Source organism: Rissa tridactyla, chromosome 2 (assembly GCF_028500815.1).
Source record: "Rissa tridactyla isolate bRisTri1 chromosome 2, bRisTri1.patW.cur.20221130, whole genome shotgun sequence".
NCBI lineage: Eukaryota > Metazoa > Chordata > Aves > Charadriiformes > Laridae > Rissa > Rissa tridactyla.
In genome coordinates this window covers 65007648-65028937 of record NC_071467.1, presented here as the reverse complement: position 1 = coordinate 65028937, position 21290 = coordinate 65007648, and the positions used below count along the sequence as shown (strand labels likewise).

At 41.9% G+C, this 21290-nt stretch overlaps 1 protein-coding gene across 8 annotated transcripts in view; it reads left to right on the top strand.

The window, feature by feature from the left end:
* Positions 1-21290, top strand: part of MBP (myelin basic protein) — a 121788-nt gene that overhangs the window by 97844 nt on the left and 2654 nt on the right. For 7 of the 8 annotated variants that reach the window (XM_054191049.1, XM_054191045.1, XM_054191046.1 and 4 more), the window contains 5 exons: positions 2115-2545; positions 16876-16983; positions 17632-17667; positions 18263-18295; positions 19271-19396. In XM_054191049.1, coding sequence (XP_054047024.1) covers positions 2115-2545; positions 16876-16983; positions 17632-17667; positions 18263-18295; positions 19271-19396 — 734 coding nt within the window. The remainder of the gene's footprint in view (positions 1-2114; positions 2546-16875; positions 16984-17631; positions 17668-18262; positions 18296-19270; positions 19397-21290) is intronic. The other variant, XM_054191051.1, reaches the window with a different exon arrangement.

Genomic DNA, 21290 nt, shown 5'->3' with positions numbered 1-21290 from the left:
ATACTTTATAGCTCACTGCGTATGCATTGGGAGAAGCTACTTTTGTGGCACAAATACCCTTCTTTGTTGCTTACCAATACCCGTATTCAGTGACACAAAGAACAACTGTTGTAAAAAATATTAGTATGCAGATGCTCTGGTGTTTTGTTAATGCATTTAATTAAATACAATAGCTCTTTTGTTTGTTTTTCTTTTTCTGTCCTTGAATGGATTTGTGTTATGGTATAGAATCTAGGCTTAGAGTTGCTATTTAAAATGTTTTGCGGCTTTAGAATGTGCCATATATCCATGTTAGTTACTTTCTCTCTCGTTCGATTAAGAAAATCATTTGGGGGCTTTAATAGTTCCTAATAAGTTTGAAAGTATCTTTTCAGGAAAACCCAAATCCCAAAGTTGACAGCCAATATTTTCCTTTTCCCCACTGACGAGGTCTTCAGTGACAATTAGCATTGGTTAAATAATTGTATTCCTGAGAAATACGTTTAGACGTTTTTAACCAAAGGAAATTTTCTTTGGTTTTCCCCAATATTTTCTAGGTAGTTTTCACAGAAGAAAAAAGAAAGTTGCACAGCAAAACTGCACGTTATGTTTTTTTTCTGTGAAAAACGGTAGCGGACTGATTACAGCAGATTGTAACCTAAGTACCGGTATATGTTTGCAGAAGCCATCGTTACTGTCTCGTGCTGTTATCCATAAAACTATTTAAAAATTAATCTCAGCCTGAGAAGAGGTTTCTTTAGTGCCCTGTGGGTGGGCAAAATGATACGAAATGACTGTGTCGAGTTTAAAATTGGTCTGGTGAATCAGCAAAGAACTTGAGCCCGGAGTACTTCGAAAATGTAACAGTATTTGACAGATCCTGTCCCTCCCATGGCACAAGGACCAAATCAAATGGGCATTTAATGAGGTGATTAGAAGAACCCTAAAGGTAACATATGACTAGCTGTAACTTATTTCTGAAATTTTGAGCCTCGTTAGCTCCAAAAAACGTTTCTGACAATGGGGGCGACTGCGTGGGAGGTGTCGGGTCTGAAGGTTGCTTCTGAAGCAGTGTCCTACTAATAACTGTTCTGGTGTTCCTTGGACATAAGACGTATTCCTCAGTGGTTGCAGTTCCTTTTGGAACAGTGGGAATAATGGTATAGACTATAAAAACCTCCATAAATCTTTTTGTCGCTGATAGAAGGAGCTGCCACAGGTTAAAGGTTAAGTGTGCTACAGCCGATTTCTCTTCAGATATTTTACTGCTTGCATCAAAACGCCCCTGCAGAGAAGGCAGCAGAGGGGCACCTCGGAGGTCTGTCTCGGCACCTTTCTTGGCTAAAAGCTCATCAGTTTCTGATAATCCTCTTTGTCACTTCTCACAAGCACTAAATACAAATCTCAGAGAGTTTTGCTCTAGGCCTGCAGCAGCAGCGCTAGGACATCATACGCCGACTGCCAGCATCACACGTGGAGGAAAAACTGTCATGGGAGGCCAAGCAGACACTGCAGTTTAGTGTCCTCTGCCTTTTGGAAGTGAGGACAATTTAAATAGTGACAAAACCTTCCCTCGTGACACTTGTCTGATCAGTATTGAAGTTACAGTGAGGGGTTCCAAATGGGGACAAAACCTTCAGGTACAAAAGCTCTGACATCGTGGAGAGGGAACGTGCACTTGAGAAGGCACCGTCCTGTGATGTCACTTTAACTTTTTTTTTTTTTTCCTGTTTTGGAGAAAACCAGCACATTTTAGAGTTGCAGTCCTCCAGGGAAAGTATGGGAATTCTGATTATTCCGACACTGTAACTGATTGCCTCCTCCTCAGTAAGCTTTCCACATGAATAAAATTAGTTTCAGTTGTGCTTCTAACAACATGTTGAGCTATTTACAATTTCTTCTAATGAAAAAAAACCACCTAGAACTACTGCAAATTTAGTGTGAGAACATCCTGGTTTCGGTTCCAAGATAGCTTAATGTTCTTACAGGCTGGTAGAGAACATAGTTTCATTGCAACTGCACATATTACGGGTTTTGTATGAAATGAGCATCTCGAGGCAAGGGAGAGAAAGCAGCATTGTTCCCGGGCTGTTTTTCACAGGCCTGTATTCATATCTCATCCTTGTTGTTTGCAGGAGAGGCAGATGTGAACCAGAACAATGGGACCTCCACGAAGAGCCCAGCGGTGACAGACTCCAAAGGCACAGCAGACCCGAAGAATGCCTGGCCCGAGGCCAACCCAGCTGACACGACCGGTCGCCCCCACTTGATCCGCCTCTTTTCCCGAGATGCCCCAGGAAGAGAAGACAACACCTTCAAAGATCGGCCCTCGGAGTCAGACGAGCTACAAACCATCCAAGAGGACAGTGCAGCAGCTTCGGAGAATTCGGATTTGATGGCTTCACAAAAACGCTCCTCTTTCCGGCACGGATCAAAAATGGCATCTGCGAGCACTACAGACCATGCTAGACATGGATCTCCAAGGCACAGAGACTCGGGTCTACTTGACTCGCTGGGCAGATTCTTTGGAGGTGAAAGACACGTTCCCCGGCGGGGCTCGGGCAAGGTGAGCTCTGAGGAATAGAGAGCTGCGCAGCTACGGCAAAATAAAGTACAATTAAACAGGAAGGGTGGGACTGGAAGGAAGGTGTAACTGCTATAATGCAAGAGTTGACTTAGCCAGCAAGACGGTACTTGCAGATGTGTAATGCAATGCTTGGCTTTAAACTGGAAAAAAAACAACAACAACAAAAAAAGCATAGATCTGGGAAACAAGAGGAGCTATTCTGGGTAGTAACAAGGAGTATTAGAAATCCAGGTGGCTCTAGAAACATTACTGAGAGGAATTCTTGTGAACATTTCATGTGGTGCATTGTGTGCTGTGCCATTTAGAGAAACTTCAGTCTGCTTTTGTGCGTTGTTCTTAAATATTTGCAGAAACGGAGCTGGATGAGAGCACCAAGTGCAAGACAAGCTCTAGGTAGTTTGGCAGTAACTGAGGGACAGACTTGGAAATAGATGTTAGGAAAAGAAAACGAACAGTGGCCACGTTCTCTGCCTGCTTGCGCAAGAGCATGTTTTGAGGTCAGTCGCTAGCATTGCTGAGGAGATGGCTTGGCAGATACTATCCTGAATCCCAGGTGTACCAAATAGTCCAGCTGCTTTATTCTGGCGAGAAGTGAAGATTTATATTCCAAGCATTTCATATTAGAGATTGGGTAACAAACCACTTCTTCGTTACGAACTGGAAAACGAGGTATTGATGAAAATATATTACTTGAATTCTTTCCTTTTCCAGGATTAACCCGCCTCCTCTGATAATTTACGCAGGTGGCATGTTCGCTCACTAGTGGTGAGTGGCAAAGTTTAAGGTATTTTCACTGTACCCTCTGCCGTGTAAATGATAAGTGGAGTCTTGTGTTTGTGTGTTCACACACTACATAAGCATTTGAATGGAACTACTGTAGGGCTGTAAAAACCTTTGCTTTTGCTGAATATGTTGTTTGATGTCGTTGCTCAAGCCTTTGTTTTAGCTGGGTATATTGTTTGATGTTGTTGCTCAAGTCGTGTGCTGCAAAAAAAAAAGCAACGCTTAGAGTTGCTGCCAGGGCCTAAAGATTTCAATAACCTTTGACAACCTTCGCTGGCCGTTCCAGACGCTCTAACCCGTGACGTGAGCACGTGCGGCTTTCCCATAGAGTTGCACTGGGACGTGCTACGTGCTGCCCTGGGGTTTAAAACTGATTTGCGATCTATGGTCACAAATACAAGATAGGAGAGCTGCAGGCTGCCGCCGTGCTCCACAGCTCCGCACTGGGAAGCACAACCTACAATAGCCCTTTCCTGGAGAGTTGTTGTAACATAGAGCCCACTGGATGAAAAATACTCCGGAAACTTAAAACCGGAAGCTTCTCACACTTGGTAGCCGGCGCTAAGCAAGCTGTGCATTTTGGTCTTCTTGTTTCTCACATTTACAAACCGGGGACTAGAACGCTTATGACAGAGATTTAGCAATTACGCAGTCGTGCTGTAGGTATGTAATATTCATAGAGGCAACAAGCAGTTGCTGGGAGAATGAAGAGAACCACTTTTCTTACTGTTACCGCAGATATCAGAGACTGTTCCCAACACTGTTATTTTTCTGGAACCTGCTTGGCTAGCTCAACTCTTGCTGTTTTATTCGTATACTGTGTTGCTTGATGAAAAACAGCGTATGAAATGCTCTTTGTACACCAAGGAAATGATACCAAAAACTTAGATTCTGCATACAGAATATACAGAGGTATGTACGTTCTTGCTTAGCAATAAACCAACCAACTCACTTTTTAGCAGCGATGACTAAAAAATGGCTGCAGGTTGTACCAATTCTGTATTTTATCCTTTGGTGTGAACACGATTGCTATGATTCTCTACAGATCTCCACGCAATTATGCATGAGAGGGCAGGATATCATCTGTCTTATCTATGTTGCCGTTCAGTAAACTGCTAGTTTGAAGCACTTAAACGTCTGCAAAACAGCGCAGAATTATGGACAATTCTAACATTTCTTTTACCTAGCAGAAGTAATTAAGTTTTTTTAAGAACAACTACATACAATGTCTGTTACAGAGTCCTGGCTTGCAAGGTCTCAGCTGGAAGCACAGAGAAGTTTTATTGTCTTGGCAAAAGTCAGTCGCATTAGGACTTCCAGTGCCAAAGCATCTCTAGCACCGTTTCACACGATGATAGAATCGATGCACGAAAACATGTCGTAGGAAGCTCTGTCATGGGAGGGTTTGGGTGCAGAAAATGTTGAGCAAGTGCCACAGAGGGTTGCTTCAACTATTATTTATTTAGCCTTTGACTCAATGGTTTCTTGTATCAAGGAAGGCTTGTGGTGTCATTTATTTATACGTGTGTGTACAGAGGAAATCTAGACGGCCAATAGTCTTTATTCGTGCTTAAATCCTAAGTGGTTGACACTTGCTGAATTTTGTGGAGTGGGAGAGTAGTGATGGATGATGAAGATGTTCAAGGATGACCTGAAACAGAATGAAGCCCCGTGGCTGTTTTCCAGGCTCCACCAAGTAAACAGGCCTAGGTAAATAAGATACCATGAAAAGCACCTTAAAGGGATGAATTTCAAAGGCTCGAAATTGGAAAGTTCCTGGAGCCGCAGGGTTTGTTTCCTTGCCCTTGTTTCTGATGAATTTTTTTGAAGCATTTCAAAGCAATTCTGCAGCTGCCTTTCTCGCTGTCTCCCTTTCCCAGGCAGCCCCGTGCCCCAGTGGGAGCGTGTATCTCAACTACCCACACCAGCGAGCGCTGGAATGCAGGGACAACACTTGCTCTTTGTACAGATTTAGGGCTGACATTCGAGCAAAACACATTATAAATTCTTTGTGGAGGCATTTTCATCTTGCAGCCGTAGCTGAAAAGTACATTAATGAAGCATATTCACTATTGTGTAGGGAAAGGTGGGGTAGGAACAAAGCGGGGACTGTTTGTTTGTGGCCTCCTTTTCTCCCGTGGAGCAGGTTCTCCCTTACCCTGGAATTCTGAAGTTAAATTAAGAGTGCGTGGGAGTCCCATGGGAGTAAATAAAAATAGAAATACTGGGATGTACAGAAATACTCCTTCTCCTCTAAGGGGCAGCAAAGGCGTTTGCAGTTGTTCCTCCTGCCCCATCAAGATTTTAGGTAACTTAATCAAAACCAGCTTGAATTTTGTACTTTTAGGAATTTTTTTTTTTTTTAAGGTAGAATATTCCAAACTATTGTTGTGCACAGCTTAAACTCTATTGTATTAAAGAAGATTTTAAAAGGGTGACAGAAAGAAACTGCGGTGCAGACATTTTCGAAAGCATGCAAGGCAGTAGTGTAACTATAAATTATTTCCTTTCTAATCTTTATAGAATATTTATCAAAACATTTGTAAAGCGTATAAGCAAGTTTGTTAAAATGATCAAATCTTTCTTGCGCCTCCTAGATAGCAGCCTGTATTCAACTGCAGTACGTACTGAGTGCTGGTTTGTTTCTTCTACGCTGGTGTTCACGCTTTTGTAATTCTTTTGTTTATGGTTAATTTTTTTTCCCTACTAAAGTTTGGATTGTGAAATAAGAACTTTTCTGCCCTGGTTTAACATTATGCATTAACGTACTAAACTTTTAAACTGTGTTTGTAACACACTCGCAACAGGTCAAAATATTGTGAGCTGCAGTAAATAATAGCCTGAGGCCGGATGTAGTGAGAGATTAAATCAGTTTCTTACGTTTTGCTGCAGAGTTTTGTATGCAATCCTGTAATGTTCTCCCGCTGCCTGTATGAAGCCTTGGTCCTCTATTTCTTTCCCGAAATATGTGTTTGGGTGCGAGGAATACAGAAGGGGGGGACGTGGGGCTTCCCCTTCCTGCAGCCAGCGGGAAGGTGCCAGGAGCACCGGGCTGAAATTCTGCTCAAGTTGAGCAGAACCGAGGTTTTGGCTCAGCGTTTCTGAACCCGCCGCTCCAGACCCACCCCCGAGTTCAGCAGCTGCTGGGATGGGGATCTACAAAAAAAAAAAAAAAAAAAAAGAGAAAAAAAAGGTGGGAGGGCAGGGTTTGCGATAAACCTGCACAGGCAAAAAGTTTAGGTAGCGCCCTTTTAAGTAATGAGGTGGAGCGATACAATTGTCAGAACATGCAGGCATCTTTTTTTTTATTTTTTCTTCTCTCTTTTTGCACTTGAATGCCGGTCACATTTCTTACGCGAGCTTTAATGTGTACTGCAGCACCACGAAGGCTTTGAGAAGTAGTGCCATCAATGGTAGTCTGACTAGTACATGTGGTGATTCAGGCAAATACTTACTGTGATTTTTATTTCCAAGTCATGAGTTTTCAGGGAGTGGTATTGCTCGTGAGACACTGTTTTGTAAAACCTGCTGTGCAAGCAGTATGCTTGTAAAAAAAAAAAAAAAAAAACACAATTTTTTTTTTATAGAGTTTATGGTGGTTGTAACAATAATTTTGTTTTAATCTTTTGCTTTATATGTGCTTTATGTATTCATTAAAATGTTTACGTGACAAAACTGGTGTACTAATGCTTTAATTTGTTTTAAAAACTTTAATCCATTAACAGAAGTTGCAACAGACTACACCGTAGTATGCGATTGGGGTTTCAGGTCATTAGAAGAGGCTGTACATCCTTCTACAAAATTCAGTTACAGCATTGGACAGCAATGAATAAAGTTTGCTTTGATTAGTTTTTAAACAACTGACGTTGCTAATTCCGCTGTTCTCGCTTTACGATAACGGGCACTGAACCTGGCCTGTCTTTTTCATGGCTGGTAGTAGTGAATGATGAATCACCTAAAAATGAATTCCTGTATATCAGAATTGCGGGTTTGATTAAAGCCTATTTCACTTACGGTAGGCCTCGGGGCGCTTTAGATTCCTCTGTTTTAAAAAAAAAATAGTAACCCGTACAAGACAAACAAGTATCAGCAGGTGAGTCCCGCACAGCGGGTGAGGAGTGAAAGGCTCAGGAGCCAACATTACATAGGAGTGGTCCCCACGTGTTCATTTGACACACGTGTAACCACATACACGTTATACGTGCTTAATAATTAACACATTATTTAATGCACTGGAACTAATTATCTCTCACATTTTCAAACACATTCCTGCTTGAAGCAATTCTTATAAGCTGTGAGAGGAATGTGGAAGTCAGGCTGGGATAAGTGCCCTGTGCGGGCTGCCTGGAAGAGCGAGCACCGACTTTGGGTGACGTTGTAGTGATGCGCCGTGGCCGGGAGCTCGGGGTCTTCAGAAATGGGACAAAGTAGTTGGGGCTCGACCATTTACCTTAGAAGTTGAAGAGAAAATCATGACTGAGTGGACAGGAAAAGCTTCACTGCTTTCACTGTTGTGTAAATGGCCTTTTTTTGCCTCTTAAATTCAGAAATGTATTTAGTAACATGTTCAGGCTAAAGTGCTAACTCATCAGCTGAAGCATTTTAAAGATCACTGTTTCTAATGTATCTCCAGAAAGCGATTTCCCCTTTTCATTAAACTTCTAACGGTATCTTCCAGGTCAGTCTTTGCTAGACTATTTCTAGCTTCTCCTCTCCACCGGGATGACAGATGATAATAATCTGTTTAAGAGGGAGCTAACTGGGTGCTCTGAAGAGGAGCTCCAAGGATCCTGTCAGCCATGGCCGCTTTGGGGTCTCGTGGTGGGAACCAGCCCGGGCTGTTGTGCGGCAATTCCTCTGTGGTTGAACTGCAGGGTACCACAGCCCGGTTGAGAATAAGGTCAGGATTTAATGTCACTGTGACATCCCCGGGGCTGTGTGTGTTTAAATAAGTGGGAGAGGATGGCAGGAACCCCAGAAGTCACATACAGAAGGTCAAATGGATGTATTCCAAATTCAGCATGAGGCTTTTCTCTGCCTAGCGTTAAATTTTTCCTCGTTAGGTTTACTTCACTGCAGATGAACCAAATTTACAAATAAGAAACTGCTTTACTTTAAAATCCATTATATTGGGTTTTCTTCTATCACCTATATATTAACTCCTTGCAAATGAACAACTGCATTACCCTTAGCACTCGCCATCCTAGGATGCCAAAAGTAATGACTTTGTTCTTCAGCTGTTCCGAGATTGCAGAATAGTAAACACCACCCAATAAAAAAAATTGAGGCAAAAGCTAATAGGTTTTTTTTTTCCCCTGATCTTGTTTTGTACCTCCATCCTCGCGTACTGTTAGCGACAATTGCTGGCTTTCATTTTGGGTACTGGTGCAACGTATCTCACCTAGTTCCTGAAATGGTCTCCAGTTCGTTAGATGGCTTCAGTCACTCATTTCACTCTGAAGTACGGCACTGGAACAGGTTGCCCAGGGAAGCTGTGGAAGCCCCATCCCTGGAAGTGTTCAAGGCCAGGCTGGATGGGGCTTTGAGCAGCCTGGTCTAGCGGGAAGTGTCCCTGCCCAGGGCAGGGGGTTGGAACTAGGTGATCTTTAAGGTCCCTTCCAACCCAAACCATTCTGTGATTCTATGATTTCAGTTCTGAGCTACACAAAATCCTCCACCACCATTTTTCAGCTGTTTTTATCAAGCTTCATACAAAGCAATTTAAAAAGTGTTCATGAAAAATACCGAATTACTGCTGCAGACCCAAGATGGTCCTTAGCTCTGTCCTGCCTTTCGTTCATGATGCACCTGCATTTTCATTTCTGATATATTGTACAATGAACATGCCTTGGAAACGACAAGCTTCAGGATTTGGTGGGTGTCCATCCATGTCCTCGGCCCCCCAGTTTATACTGACTACATCACTGGAAATTTTACCTCTGATTGACAGCATTTGTTTCAATAAATTATGCTATTAACTATGTCATATCTAATTATTTCCTAATATTAAACTCTCCTTACTACTACATTCTCCCCATAAGTTATGCCGATGTAGGCAATAATACTTTTAACAACCTGCACAAGAGTTTATCTTGTCATTTTCTTGACTATTAAAGGCAAAAAAGAAATAAAATAGGGCCGGTCCCTTCAAAGATGAAAACTGATAAAGTAGTTTGTGGGTGGGTGGATGGGTCTGTGCAGTCTGAGAGACTGAAGTGTGCGTTTCAAGAAACTAAGGCTGTAGTAACATTTTTCTCCTCTTTATTTCTGGTTTTTACAAATTTCTGCTTTCTTGCTGGTAGCCGTAACCACAACGGTGCGGTCGTTTGCCGTAGCAGCACCAGCAGATGCATCTCCACCAACTACGTAGTCTGATCAGCTGAACTTTATCATTGTGGCTGCTAATCTATGGTGCCTTCCAGATCTTGGCCATGTACAGTTAAGTTCTTAAGGCTGTGAAGTTTGTTGGTAGCAGAAGCTACCTTGGAAACCACCCTGAGAATACCTACTAGCCAAAATCTCTTCTCTGCTGGAGCGATTGTTCTCAAAAAAAAACCAAAAAAACCACCAAACAAAACCACCCAAACCCCAAAGCTTTGCACTGGGTTTCTATGGTGGGTAATTTCAACAAGGCTTAATCAGTGTCATTGACTGATACCAACTTGATAAAACAGCACAGAGAACGATACTGATTGCACACCAGAGACTATGTCCAAGCAGATAAAGAACCTCTATCATGAAGAATATTTGAATAAAATGATAAATGCTAGGCAGAAAAATGCATCAGAAAAGCAAAGATAAGTTAAAGCATCAGGGTTTGCCCCTGAAACCATTTATCAAGTGTCACAACAACGGAATAAACTGGACATGGAGAAAAACCCAGCAGGTACGATGGCACTGATCTGGCACTCGGGACCCATCATAAAACAGAACTACTGTCCTTAACAACTGTCTTCTGATTCTGAACTTTTTCTGAACAGATTCTTTTTTCCTCCCTCACCTCCTAATTTGTGAGCCCTAATCATCAAGGCAGCAAGGAGTAAGAGGGTTATGGAGAAATGTGGTTCTGGATTATCAATGATCACTTCATTGATGATCACTTACTTCTCTGGATGGTCAGTGTTCTCCATTGTTTTCTTCTTCATGCCGTCTTTCTTCTCATCTTCCTTGGGTTTCTTACTTTTCAGTCATCTCTCTTCTTTCTTCTCATGTTGTTTATTCCAATCTTTCTGCTCGGAATTCGTCCTCTTTCTGTTCATCATCTGTTTCTAGCCAAAGATTAAATTCATGCTCTCAGCACAACACTGGAAAGCAGGTTCTCCTGGACTCTGCATCTCTCTTCCTACCAATTCTGCTCTGTAACTTTCAGCAAGTCATTTCATTTCTGTCTTTGTTTCATAGAATCACAGAATGGTTTGGGTTGGAAGGGACCTTAAAGATCATCTAGTTCCAACCCCCTGCCCTGGGCAGGGACACCTCCCACTAGACCAGGCTGCTCAAAGCCCCATCCAGCCTGGCCTTGAACACTTCCAGGGATGGGGCATCCACAACTTCCCTGGACAACCTGTTCCAGTGCCTCACCACCCCCACAGTAAAGAAATTCTTCCTGATAGCTAATCTAAATCCCTCGTCTTTCAGTTTAAAACTGTTACCCCTCATCCTATTGCTACACTCCCTCATAAAGAGTCCCTCCCCATCTCTCCTGTAGGCCCCGTTTCCACATTAGTAAAAATTAACAGTGCCATTACAAGGATGTGCGGGCCGTCCTTTCTAAAGCGATTAGAAAAAGCCTGCTGAATTAGCTAATTATTTATGTCACCATCGGACCAGCACGCGGGGAAGATGTCAGCATTCCCACCGCTTTTTGTAACAGCTCAGTAGGTTGTGAACAGCCCGGAACAAACTCCATCACGGAGAGCAAACCGGTACTCGGGTGGCAGGTGAATGAAAATGGAAGCAACGACAGCAGCTTAACACAGCTCTGGTTGAGCGGTGCGTCTTGCAGTTGATACAGTACTACTAGAATAAACATGGAGGGATATTATACGCATTATACACATTCCACGTGTGCTGTACATTCTGTCACTGCCTGATGAGACCCTTGGCAGCAGCACTGGAAGGCTCTGACGTGGTGTCACCTGCCCCCAGGAGCACAAAGCCCCACGTACAGAGCATCTCCCAGCCCCGAGATGGAACAACTTCTGCCTGCAAGCGCCTGCCCGATTTCCCAACCTGGCTTTTGTCAAACTGTATACAATAAATTTCCTCTTGCTTAAAAACCTACCATATATATTCACTGAAAGGATGCCCCTCCATTCCTGTTTGGAATACTGGTTTGAAATGGTACTAACTACAGAAGTTCAAACCTGGGTAGGAATTTTCTTATAATTTGGATTCAGTGTCCATTTCAAGGGCTACACAACATGAGCTGGGCGAGCAGCTTCTTACAAATCGCCTGTCACTCTTTCACCTCCCTCTTCACACAAACCGGCATGAAGAGTATTCATCACTTAACCCTTAAAGTCCACTAAAATCCACTAATTTTAGTCCACCAGTACGGTTGCGAATTTCTTAGTGGGGGTTAAGCATTACATCCTGTAGGTTGTGGAACGGTTTGGTTTCCTAAGGCCGTCCGAATGTACTTTTCAGCTCTCTATGAACTTGAAAATTGTCGATTTTTTTATGATTTCTTTTAAATTAATTATGTACCTTTCGTGAAGACAACCCAATGAAAACCACGAAACCCGTTGAATCCATGAAAACGTCCGTTGTTTTTTGTTCTTACCAATGCCCGAGATGCTTACTTGGCTTGATTACATTTTAAATCAGCTCTTTTCCATATTTCATATGTATTTAGATATTGCCATTACTGAAATGACATGTGACGTTCTTTAGATTTGCATTTCACATACTAAAGGAGGCAACAAAACTATGTAACGATGATACTGAAAGGAACTGGAAAACCATAAATTCAGTACTCCAAACCAAAAAAAAACCAAAAACAACTTAATACTATTACTGTCACTAATGCATATTATCCACTGATTGGGAATTAGAGCTTTAAGTTTATATTTACCTGTATATGCGATCTTTAGTTATAAGCAATCCTCTTGTGGAGGATGGGAGCGCTCAGTGAGAGTTTATAATATCCATTTCAAAGTCCCTCTTAATAAGCGTGAGTTGCAAGATCCAACACATCATGTTTACACCAGGCAAGGTCAGATGTGTATTTCACGGGATGTCATAATATCACTAAAAATTGCTGCTGCTACTGAAAACAAAGTCAAGTAGGACGCGCAGAAAACATAACTTCAATTCTGCTTATATGAAAATGAAGTTAATCCCCCAAATCCTACCACATCTCAAATCAGATGCGTGTATGCTCACAAACCGGGATGATCAAACACGGTGTCCAACTGTGCAAACCAGAAGAGTTACGGTATGGAGGGTAACAGCCCTAAACCCTCACTGAGTGCCACAGAAAATACCAAGAGCCTTGGTTCAGTCTCCGAACACCGAAGAGCAAATCCTCAGGTACCTGCACCTCAACTGGAAACGCAATAATCTCGCACAAGCCCCAAAATGGAGCGCATACTGAATTACGCACGGATTTTTGTTACTATGGTAGAGAAATTATTTTCTTTTTACCCAACAGCTCTTTCAAAATACTAATAGGGGTTGTGCCAGTAAATTTAATTATTTTGATGTGAAAGTACAAGGCTAACAACTGGGAAGGCAACGCCAACGTATAGCTACTGTTAAGACTTAAAATACGCGCATGTTTTCTTTGCACTACATTGAAACTTACTCTCTGTTCTTCCTTTGTCTCAGTGGCCAAAATACATAAGGTAGGCGGCACAGCGAAATAATGCAACTTTCTTGTGCATCACCAGAAAGAGCTGCGAAGGATTCCAATACCGAATCCCTCCCCACCACAGAATAACTGTGGGTATGTTATATACATCGTAAAGATTGTTCTCACTTGCTTTGTCAATCCTGAAAGCTATTAATTTCACAGTGAAGTTGCAAACTGCGTCTGTGTCATCAGATCTCCCAAATACTGCTTAAGCTTCCAGTACTGGCAAATGTTTTCTAATAATTGAGATTATCGAGATTAAGGGCTCTTTCCTTCTTGGCTTTTTTGAGCGTACAGCAGAGTTGACTCAACGGGGATCCTTTACTGAGGTCAAACAAAAAGGTAACTGGGAACAGCGAACACCTGAGTGTTCTCATCTGTCCTATTTTTTTTGAAAGGAAGACTGCTCGTGACTACAAACTACTCAGTTATATATTTTTTTTTTTTTTTTTTTTTTTAGAGGGCACAAACAGAGGCACCTCTGTTTTCCAATTCACAAACAATAGCCAAGGGCTCTGAATTTAGGACTATACTTTGCGAGCACGTTCCATCGTATATAGACGCGGAAGCCAAGCTTGCTTTTTGTTGGTGATGCTCTTGCGACTGAAATTCCTGACACCGTCGTACGACGCCGGGGGAGACCTCGCTGCAGCTGCCGGGCGAGAGACACCCGCAACGCAAAAAAGCAAATAAGTGTCACCCATTCCTAAAACGTGGGTGCTCTGCTGTGTTCCCATTATGCTTTAAGGTGAATGCTTTTTTATGTTTCCCCCCCCAAGCACTTAAAGCATATTTAAAGATAAATGGTGACCTTCTGAACATATCAGTGAAACGCGCAGTGACTAGAGGAGCTCATTCAACAAAGTCCAATTATAAAACACCATCTCTGTAGCCCACCCCAGCAGGAGAAACCAGATTTCTTTTCCCTTTCATTCAGCAAAGCGCCGCCTGAATCCACTCAAATTTAACTTTTAATACCTGGAGACATCAGTTGTTACTCTTCTGAGGGAAATTATTTTCATAATTCATGAGTGTGAGCAGTCTCAGAAAAAAAAAAAAAAAAAAGAAAAAAACACACTGGATTTCACCCCCTGCCCTTAAGAGTTCAAAAATTGAAAGAACAATCTACAGGTGGAAGAGTAATTCTAACCATAAATTAAAGAGAAACATGTAATTAACTGCCACAAATTGAGAATAATACAGAGGATTCTGACCGCAGATGAAGCTTGCTGATGATAATACGAAAGGAAAGCGCTTTATTTGTAACGCTGGGAAAACCAGGGTATTAAGCTCACGCAGAACCATCATTAAAAATGGCTTCAGACTTGCCACGGCTACGACCTGATGAGCTCTAAAAGACTATGCTGACATTTGGCACCGCAGACGGAAGAAAGTTTGCATGTGCTACACAATGACCTTTCCAACAAGCCAAATTACTAGCACCTAATAACTGATCAGAATGCTAAACTCAGGCAACTCAACCTCATCTAAGCTGCAAAAACCTATTATCCCACCTTTTCGGGGATAATTGCCTCGGTGGCAAGCTGTAGCCCACTGCAGGGTTGAAGGCTACACGCAATCAGATCTCATTTTGAAGTTTTCCGCTTCACGTACCGCCATCGTTTTGCGGTGAGACAGCAACCAGCTCCTGCTGCTAGCGACGGACGTTCGGAACTGCAACACCACCGTATTTCATGGTGTTCATCCCAAAGACAAGGCAGTCAAGCTGGTTCCAGAGGCAAGGCCATGCTTCATTTGAACTTAGATTAAAAAAACCAAACACATACATGGCTGAAGTAACTTGTTCTAAGCACGTGCGGATGCCTTGCTGGCTCCCTCTTCCTCATCGTGACAGCAGAGGATATTTTGGCAACACTGGAACTAGCGACAAAGCAGAACCTGCAGGTTCTAGCGACAAAGTAGACAACTAGTGACAAAGTAGAACCTGCAAGTATAAGCAGGACTGGCTGCCTGACACTACAGAAATCTCACAAATCCAATAAAATTCAGAAATTCCTGTTTTTTAAAGAATAAATATCTACATATCATCAGCATGCAAAAATCCGTGCCGGTAAGTACCAGCTCAACTTTTCTGGATAGGCTCGATTTTTTATCCTAAGGAAATTAGTTTTCTAAACAATATATCTGAATCTCATTTCTCCTCAGAACCGCGTAACTTAAAAGGCCACTCATAAAGCTGGGTATTTCACCTCATTTTGTATGAGCCAACACAACATAAATCGATTTCATTCACATAAGATCACAAGATCTGACATCACTCGCTTAAAAAAATACAACTTTGAGGTAGCAGCTTTGAGCAGTAACACTAGATCATTTCACAGGACCTTTTATTCAAGAGTTTTAGAACATGTAAATCTCTGCACAGCCATTTTCAGTACCAACAGCTTGAGGTGGCTCCTGATGCCACGAGATGTCACTCAGAAGTGCAAAAAGACTCTAAACCTTTGAAAGTCTGTTCTACAGATATTAACATACTCGTCAAAAATCACCAAGCTGCTCATGAGCCAGGAGCCCTGCTCCAACAATCAGACCAAGCTTTTTCCCTGGCAAGCTGATCAATGTTTTTCCGTATGTGACGAAAGCAAAGTATATTTTAAATAACTATTCATACTCCTGTGTTCATTCAGTTTGTGCTACTAGGGAAGTGCTTAGGCGAGCTACTGTCCCACTATGGATTTCTATTTCATCTTTAGGGGACAATGAAAATTTTTAGTATCCACACGATGCTGACAACATCATTGTGTTTTCAGGGAATTCATTACACTAAGAGAACCACTGTGGCACTGTTGTTATTTTCATTCTCTCCTACCTTCTCCACTCCCCACCGAACATAGTTCAGATCTGTCGCACTGAACACGAAGCCACGTCATTTGCAATGACGGGCAGACATCTGTAATTGGGTCAGTCATATGGTAACAGTTATTTTTTTAAAACTTTGTCATGCTGCATCCAGACAGCAGGAACTACACCGCATTTTTGACGCTATTTTCACTGCAATAGATGCATCGTGCTCTAACTACCGGTCAAGGTGTTCGCTCTTCACAATGTGTTATTTTTGTTACTTATTTTTACCTTCGCTTACTGGACTTCTCTCTGTATCGCTCGGGAAGCCCTACGGAAAATAGAAGGTATCATCAGTCTCATTCGATTCCCTCATTCTAAAATGAAGCATCGCTCTTGCGGTTCATCGGTGCTATGTGGTCTTTGGGAACTGAGAAATGATACACAACCCATTCCTGTTCTTGCACGGAGAAGAACCCAATATCATTTTACGTTTTTCTCCGTTTCGGGTTTTATGTCTAAAATTACATTCTGCGATCCTACTTACGGAAGAAGGAAAATTACAAGGTTTCTGTTATCACAACTTCCCAATAACAGGTTTGATTCCACACTGGGCTGCAATGCTAAAAACATGTACATCCACATATATTATGCACAACATATGTCCGTATACGTACTCTGTATGTGCCATTGTATTAAAAGAATTGTTCCTTCGCATTAGTGGCCACTTCAGGTTGCGGTCTCTGTAGATGCCCAAGGCATTTTTTCTCTTCTTTTCATTCCTGGTGAAAATGACTCTTCTCTTCACACAGTTGCCGATTACCTTTCCTCCCCAGCTGACTTGGCGATTTGCCTATTGTGCTTTCAGGACATACATGCAGCCAGGGCAAGCCACCACGTAGGGTCCATCCCCCAGAGATCTCAGCATGGCCGGCCTGGTGACGACAACCCCGTAGTCCACTTCTTCAAGAACATTGTAAGTCTCCTCTCTCCTTGTTATGCACTAAAATAAAATATTTTCTTTAGGACCCACCAGTAACCAAACACTCCCAATTCCATCCCTGGAAGTGTTCAAGGCCAGGCTGGATGGGGCTTTGAGCAGCCTGGTCTAGTGGGAGGTGTCCCTGCCCATGGCAGGGGGGTTGGAACTAGATGATCTTTAAGGTCCCTTCCAACCTGAACCATTCTATGATTCATCAGCCATTATTTTGAACCTCATGAATTGTACTCTGCCTTTGAGCTCATCGTGCCATTCAAATACAAAAATAGTTTTTACTGGGAAACACAAATACTAAAATGCTACCAAAAAAAGGTGGGTGAAGCCTCCATTGGCATAGTCAAATCTCAACAACAACCATTCCAAATTATGCAGCTTCACCATTTGCAGGTTTTGTCCTTGTGTCATCAGCATTGGCTGTATTTAGGCATGTCTTCTCCTTAAAACAAACAAACAAAAAACCACACCAAAAATCCAGTCTGTTCTAGGCAAAGCCTAAGACAGCAGAGGAGCTTCTCAGTGCGATTACTTAGAGAGCACTTAATCCTGATAGCAGGCAACAGGCTTGATGATTCCCTACATTAATTGTTGCCTTGGTTTTACAACTTTTTTTGTGTTGTTTTTTAGGTCTCACCCCGTACACCTCCCCCAATGCAAGCAAAGGTAAGCATTTTCAGGGGCACAAGCAATGTCCAAGATCTTTTGTGGGCTGATTTATTCCAATCCAACTGCTAGCCTGATTCATTTTCTTTATCGACGCCAAGTAAAAATGCGGAGTTATCACTGGGAATATTTAAAGCAAGGGACTACGACAGCAAAGCCATGGTTCTCTTCCTCATGCACTTCTTGACTTGCTGCATGACATGTAACAATTTAAAGCCTCTTGCAGGGATTTTTATATTCAATTTATGTTGTGATTGCTTTATGCAATGAACTAATAACAGGTAATGCTTTCAAACAAGCCTCACCCACCAGGAACTCTCCTCTACGTTTACTAAGCTCAGCTGGCCTCGAAAGTACATGATACTGACAAACCATGGCTAGCGAAGTCAGTTCTTGTAATTTATAATAAAGAATTTTACCTTTCTTGTTTTATGGACTAACCCTACACAGACTGTTGTTTTCAACTCCTGCCTCATTATCTGGCCAGAATTTTGTTACTTTTACTGCATTTTCATCTTCTGCTGCGTATGGTACAGCCAGATGCGATGTTCCATAGTGATCACCATGTCATTGTTTCTATTTCTTGCATGTGCAGGGAAGAGGATTATCCCTCACCAGATTTAGCTGGGTAGGTGACGATGAGCTTTCCATCACAGCCATTTTGTTTACCAGGCCAAAGCATACCTCGCCCCGTTGCCTCAACCCGCTGCAGCAACGCGATAATTTCGTTTTTGTCTCGATTTCGCTATTTTGCTTTCCCTGTTGCACTTTCCTCCCCTCCTCCCACAGCACTTTAAGACGGTAATTTTGTTGCTTGCTCTTATCCAGCAACTTGACAGCCTCGCAGCGATAATTTCTTTGGCTTTAGCTTGAAGGGAGCAAAATCCACTGCATGGCAAAGCTCTCTTCCCTTAAAGACTCCTGGAAGACTCATCTGCTCCTTTTTTCTTTTTCTGGGAAGGACAAAAATGGGAGGGAGGACTGGGACAAGATGGGCGCTTATTCCACAGCTCCAATTGCTTTTATACAGTAAAGTCTGCAAAACTAACACTGTCACTAATTCAAGTATTTTGTCCCACCTTTCCTTGCAACCCCTTTCGGTAAGACGAGATCTGCCTAAACGATTAGGCAAGTTCTTCCCACAGTTACCTCACAACTCATTAAATTCTACTTCTCTACCACAGGTTTGATTTTATATGAGGCGGACATGTAAATTACTTGCACTTTAAGACAAAAATAGTAAAGCCTTCAAGCCATTAAGTATTTCTTTCCCTATCAGAACACCACAAATTATGACATCTTAGAACTCGTGAAACTGAAACATTTTAAGTTTTGTCATGCAGGTTAACCTTCCGAGTATCCAGTTTTTTATTATTAATTCCTCTTTTACAGATTGGTGCTTCCTTCAGATTTGAATACTTTCAGATAATTTCCTAACATTGTCCTTCATCCTTGTTTATTATGTAAAAGATTGTTTTATTCCAACACCTCTAAATCTCTCATTTGAGTGTTACATTCCAGTGATCACAAACAAAGATTACAATGTGCATATGATAATTGGCATGCAATAATTTGCAATCTATATGAAAATCTTTCTTTGCAGGGTGGTGAAGGACACAAGCCAGGATATGGAGGAAGCGGAAAATTCTATGAGCATAAATCTGCTCACAAGGGACATAAGGGATCCTATCATGAGGGCCAGGGCACTCTTTCCAAAATCTTTAAACTGGTAAAGTACAACTGAACTTACTCTAAGTACAAAAAAAAAAAAATTGAGTCCAGGAAAGAGAGAAGCCAAACCTCTCCAGAACCTGCCATGTTTGAAACAACTACATTTCCTTAAGGCTTCTGAAGGAACTAGATTTGCATGGATAAACCAGAAGGTTATCTCATGGCCTAATAACTACCTACATGATAGGAAACAAAGGTAAAAATACACAGTCAGTTACCGGCAGGAAAGAAGGTAAGTCCCCAAAGTCCCCCAAAGACCCGCACCAGGATCTGTGCTGTGACTGAGCACACCAATGGCTTGGAACACAGAAGATGAGCGAGGTGACAACAGCTTGCTGCTGCTAAATTGTTCAGACTAGTGAAAATGAAAGCGCACTGATAAGCTGCAGAATGGTAGTACAGGGCAGTGTTGGACAAATAGTTGGTTGAGATGCCGTAACAACTTGAACAGTCCCTGCTTGTTCCCACCCCAGGTGGGAGACCCCCTACAACGTGCCAGTGCAGTGAGCTGCGACACCACACAGTGGGGCAAATTAGAAACACTGTGCCATATGAAAAATACACATTTGGTCAGATTATCTTTAATCCGGTTCAGTTCGCCATTTCGAGCCACCGCATGGTCCCACCAACACAGCTAATAAATGAAAACAGAAGAGGAAAAAAAAGTCCGTTGTGAGGATTTTTCACATTCTATGTCAGAAAAGAGACACGTGAAAAGCACATCACGGCCGCTGGCAGCTACTTTAACTAAGGCTGTATTTTTCCTCAAAGGTAGTGAAGCATTCACAAGTAACAAATCATCTAACGTACTATTCGCACCTGAAGAATGCAATCAGCAGTAGTCTTAACTTCAAGACCGGTCTGAGATCCCATTAGCAGAGCCGATCATCTCAGCCTCTTACTACTCTTACTCTCCAACAGGAGATATTACAGCACCTTCGCCGATAGCAAAAATACGCTTTTCTCTCTTACATAGTTTAGGGTACATATCTTTCATTGTAGAGCTGTTTTTCATACATACGCATCACCAAGTGACAGCTTGCAAACTTCAATAGTAAGAATTCTTATGTTGCAATTTCAGAAAAGGAATGAGCTCTTCAGAGGCCCAGGTAAAAATCAAAAATTTACCTTTTACATCTAATTTTCACACTGTGCACTTGTACCTTTTTAGTGGAGTTCAGATACATCAATACCCTGGCTATATACTGATACGATTTGTAAAATTTCTTTTGAACATCTGAAAATACCAGATAATAATCTCTCCCAAAATTTAACATTCTCTCTTTTACATAACCATCACAACTATTTAACTTGGATTTATGTATAACTGATGATATGTATATATACACCAGTTCTACTTTTTAGGTAGCCTTTTCCAAGCCATTATAACTTTTGGAACTCATCTCAGTTTTATTCGGGCCCCTTTGATTTAGGCCCATTCCTTATAGCAGGAGGCATTAATAACTATTTCTTTATATAATTCCGCAGTCTTTTACCGTAAAAAAAAGTTATCCATTCTTTAAAATAACTTTGAATGAAAAAAAGCCAATTACCTAATGGATTACACTAAGTTTTCCTTGAAACAGTTCAGCATAACTAAGGAGGGAGGACTGAAAAATGAGAATATAAACAAACAAAATCTCAAAGTACACATATTCCTAATTTTTTCTAAGTAAATAGTCCAGTCATCAACTGATTACAGTAACAATTGTCACACTCTCTCACATTTGTGGTTGTAAGCGTATCGTTTAAGGTTTCCCTAGAAAGTTGCTAAAGGCCCAGGAAAAGCTACCCGAGGTAGTCTGATCTTAAATTCCAAAAATGAAACACCAAAACTTCCACTTGGATCATCCTTGCTGTAAAACTGCTGTAGGGCTTTTCTCAATTGCAAA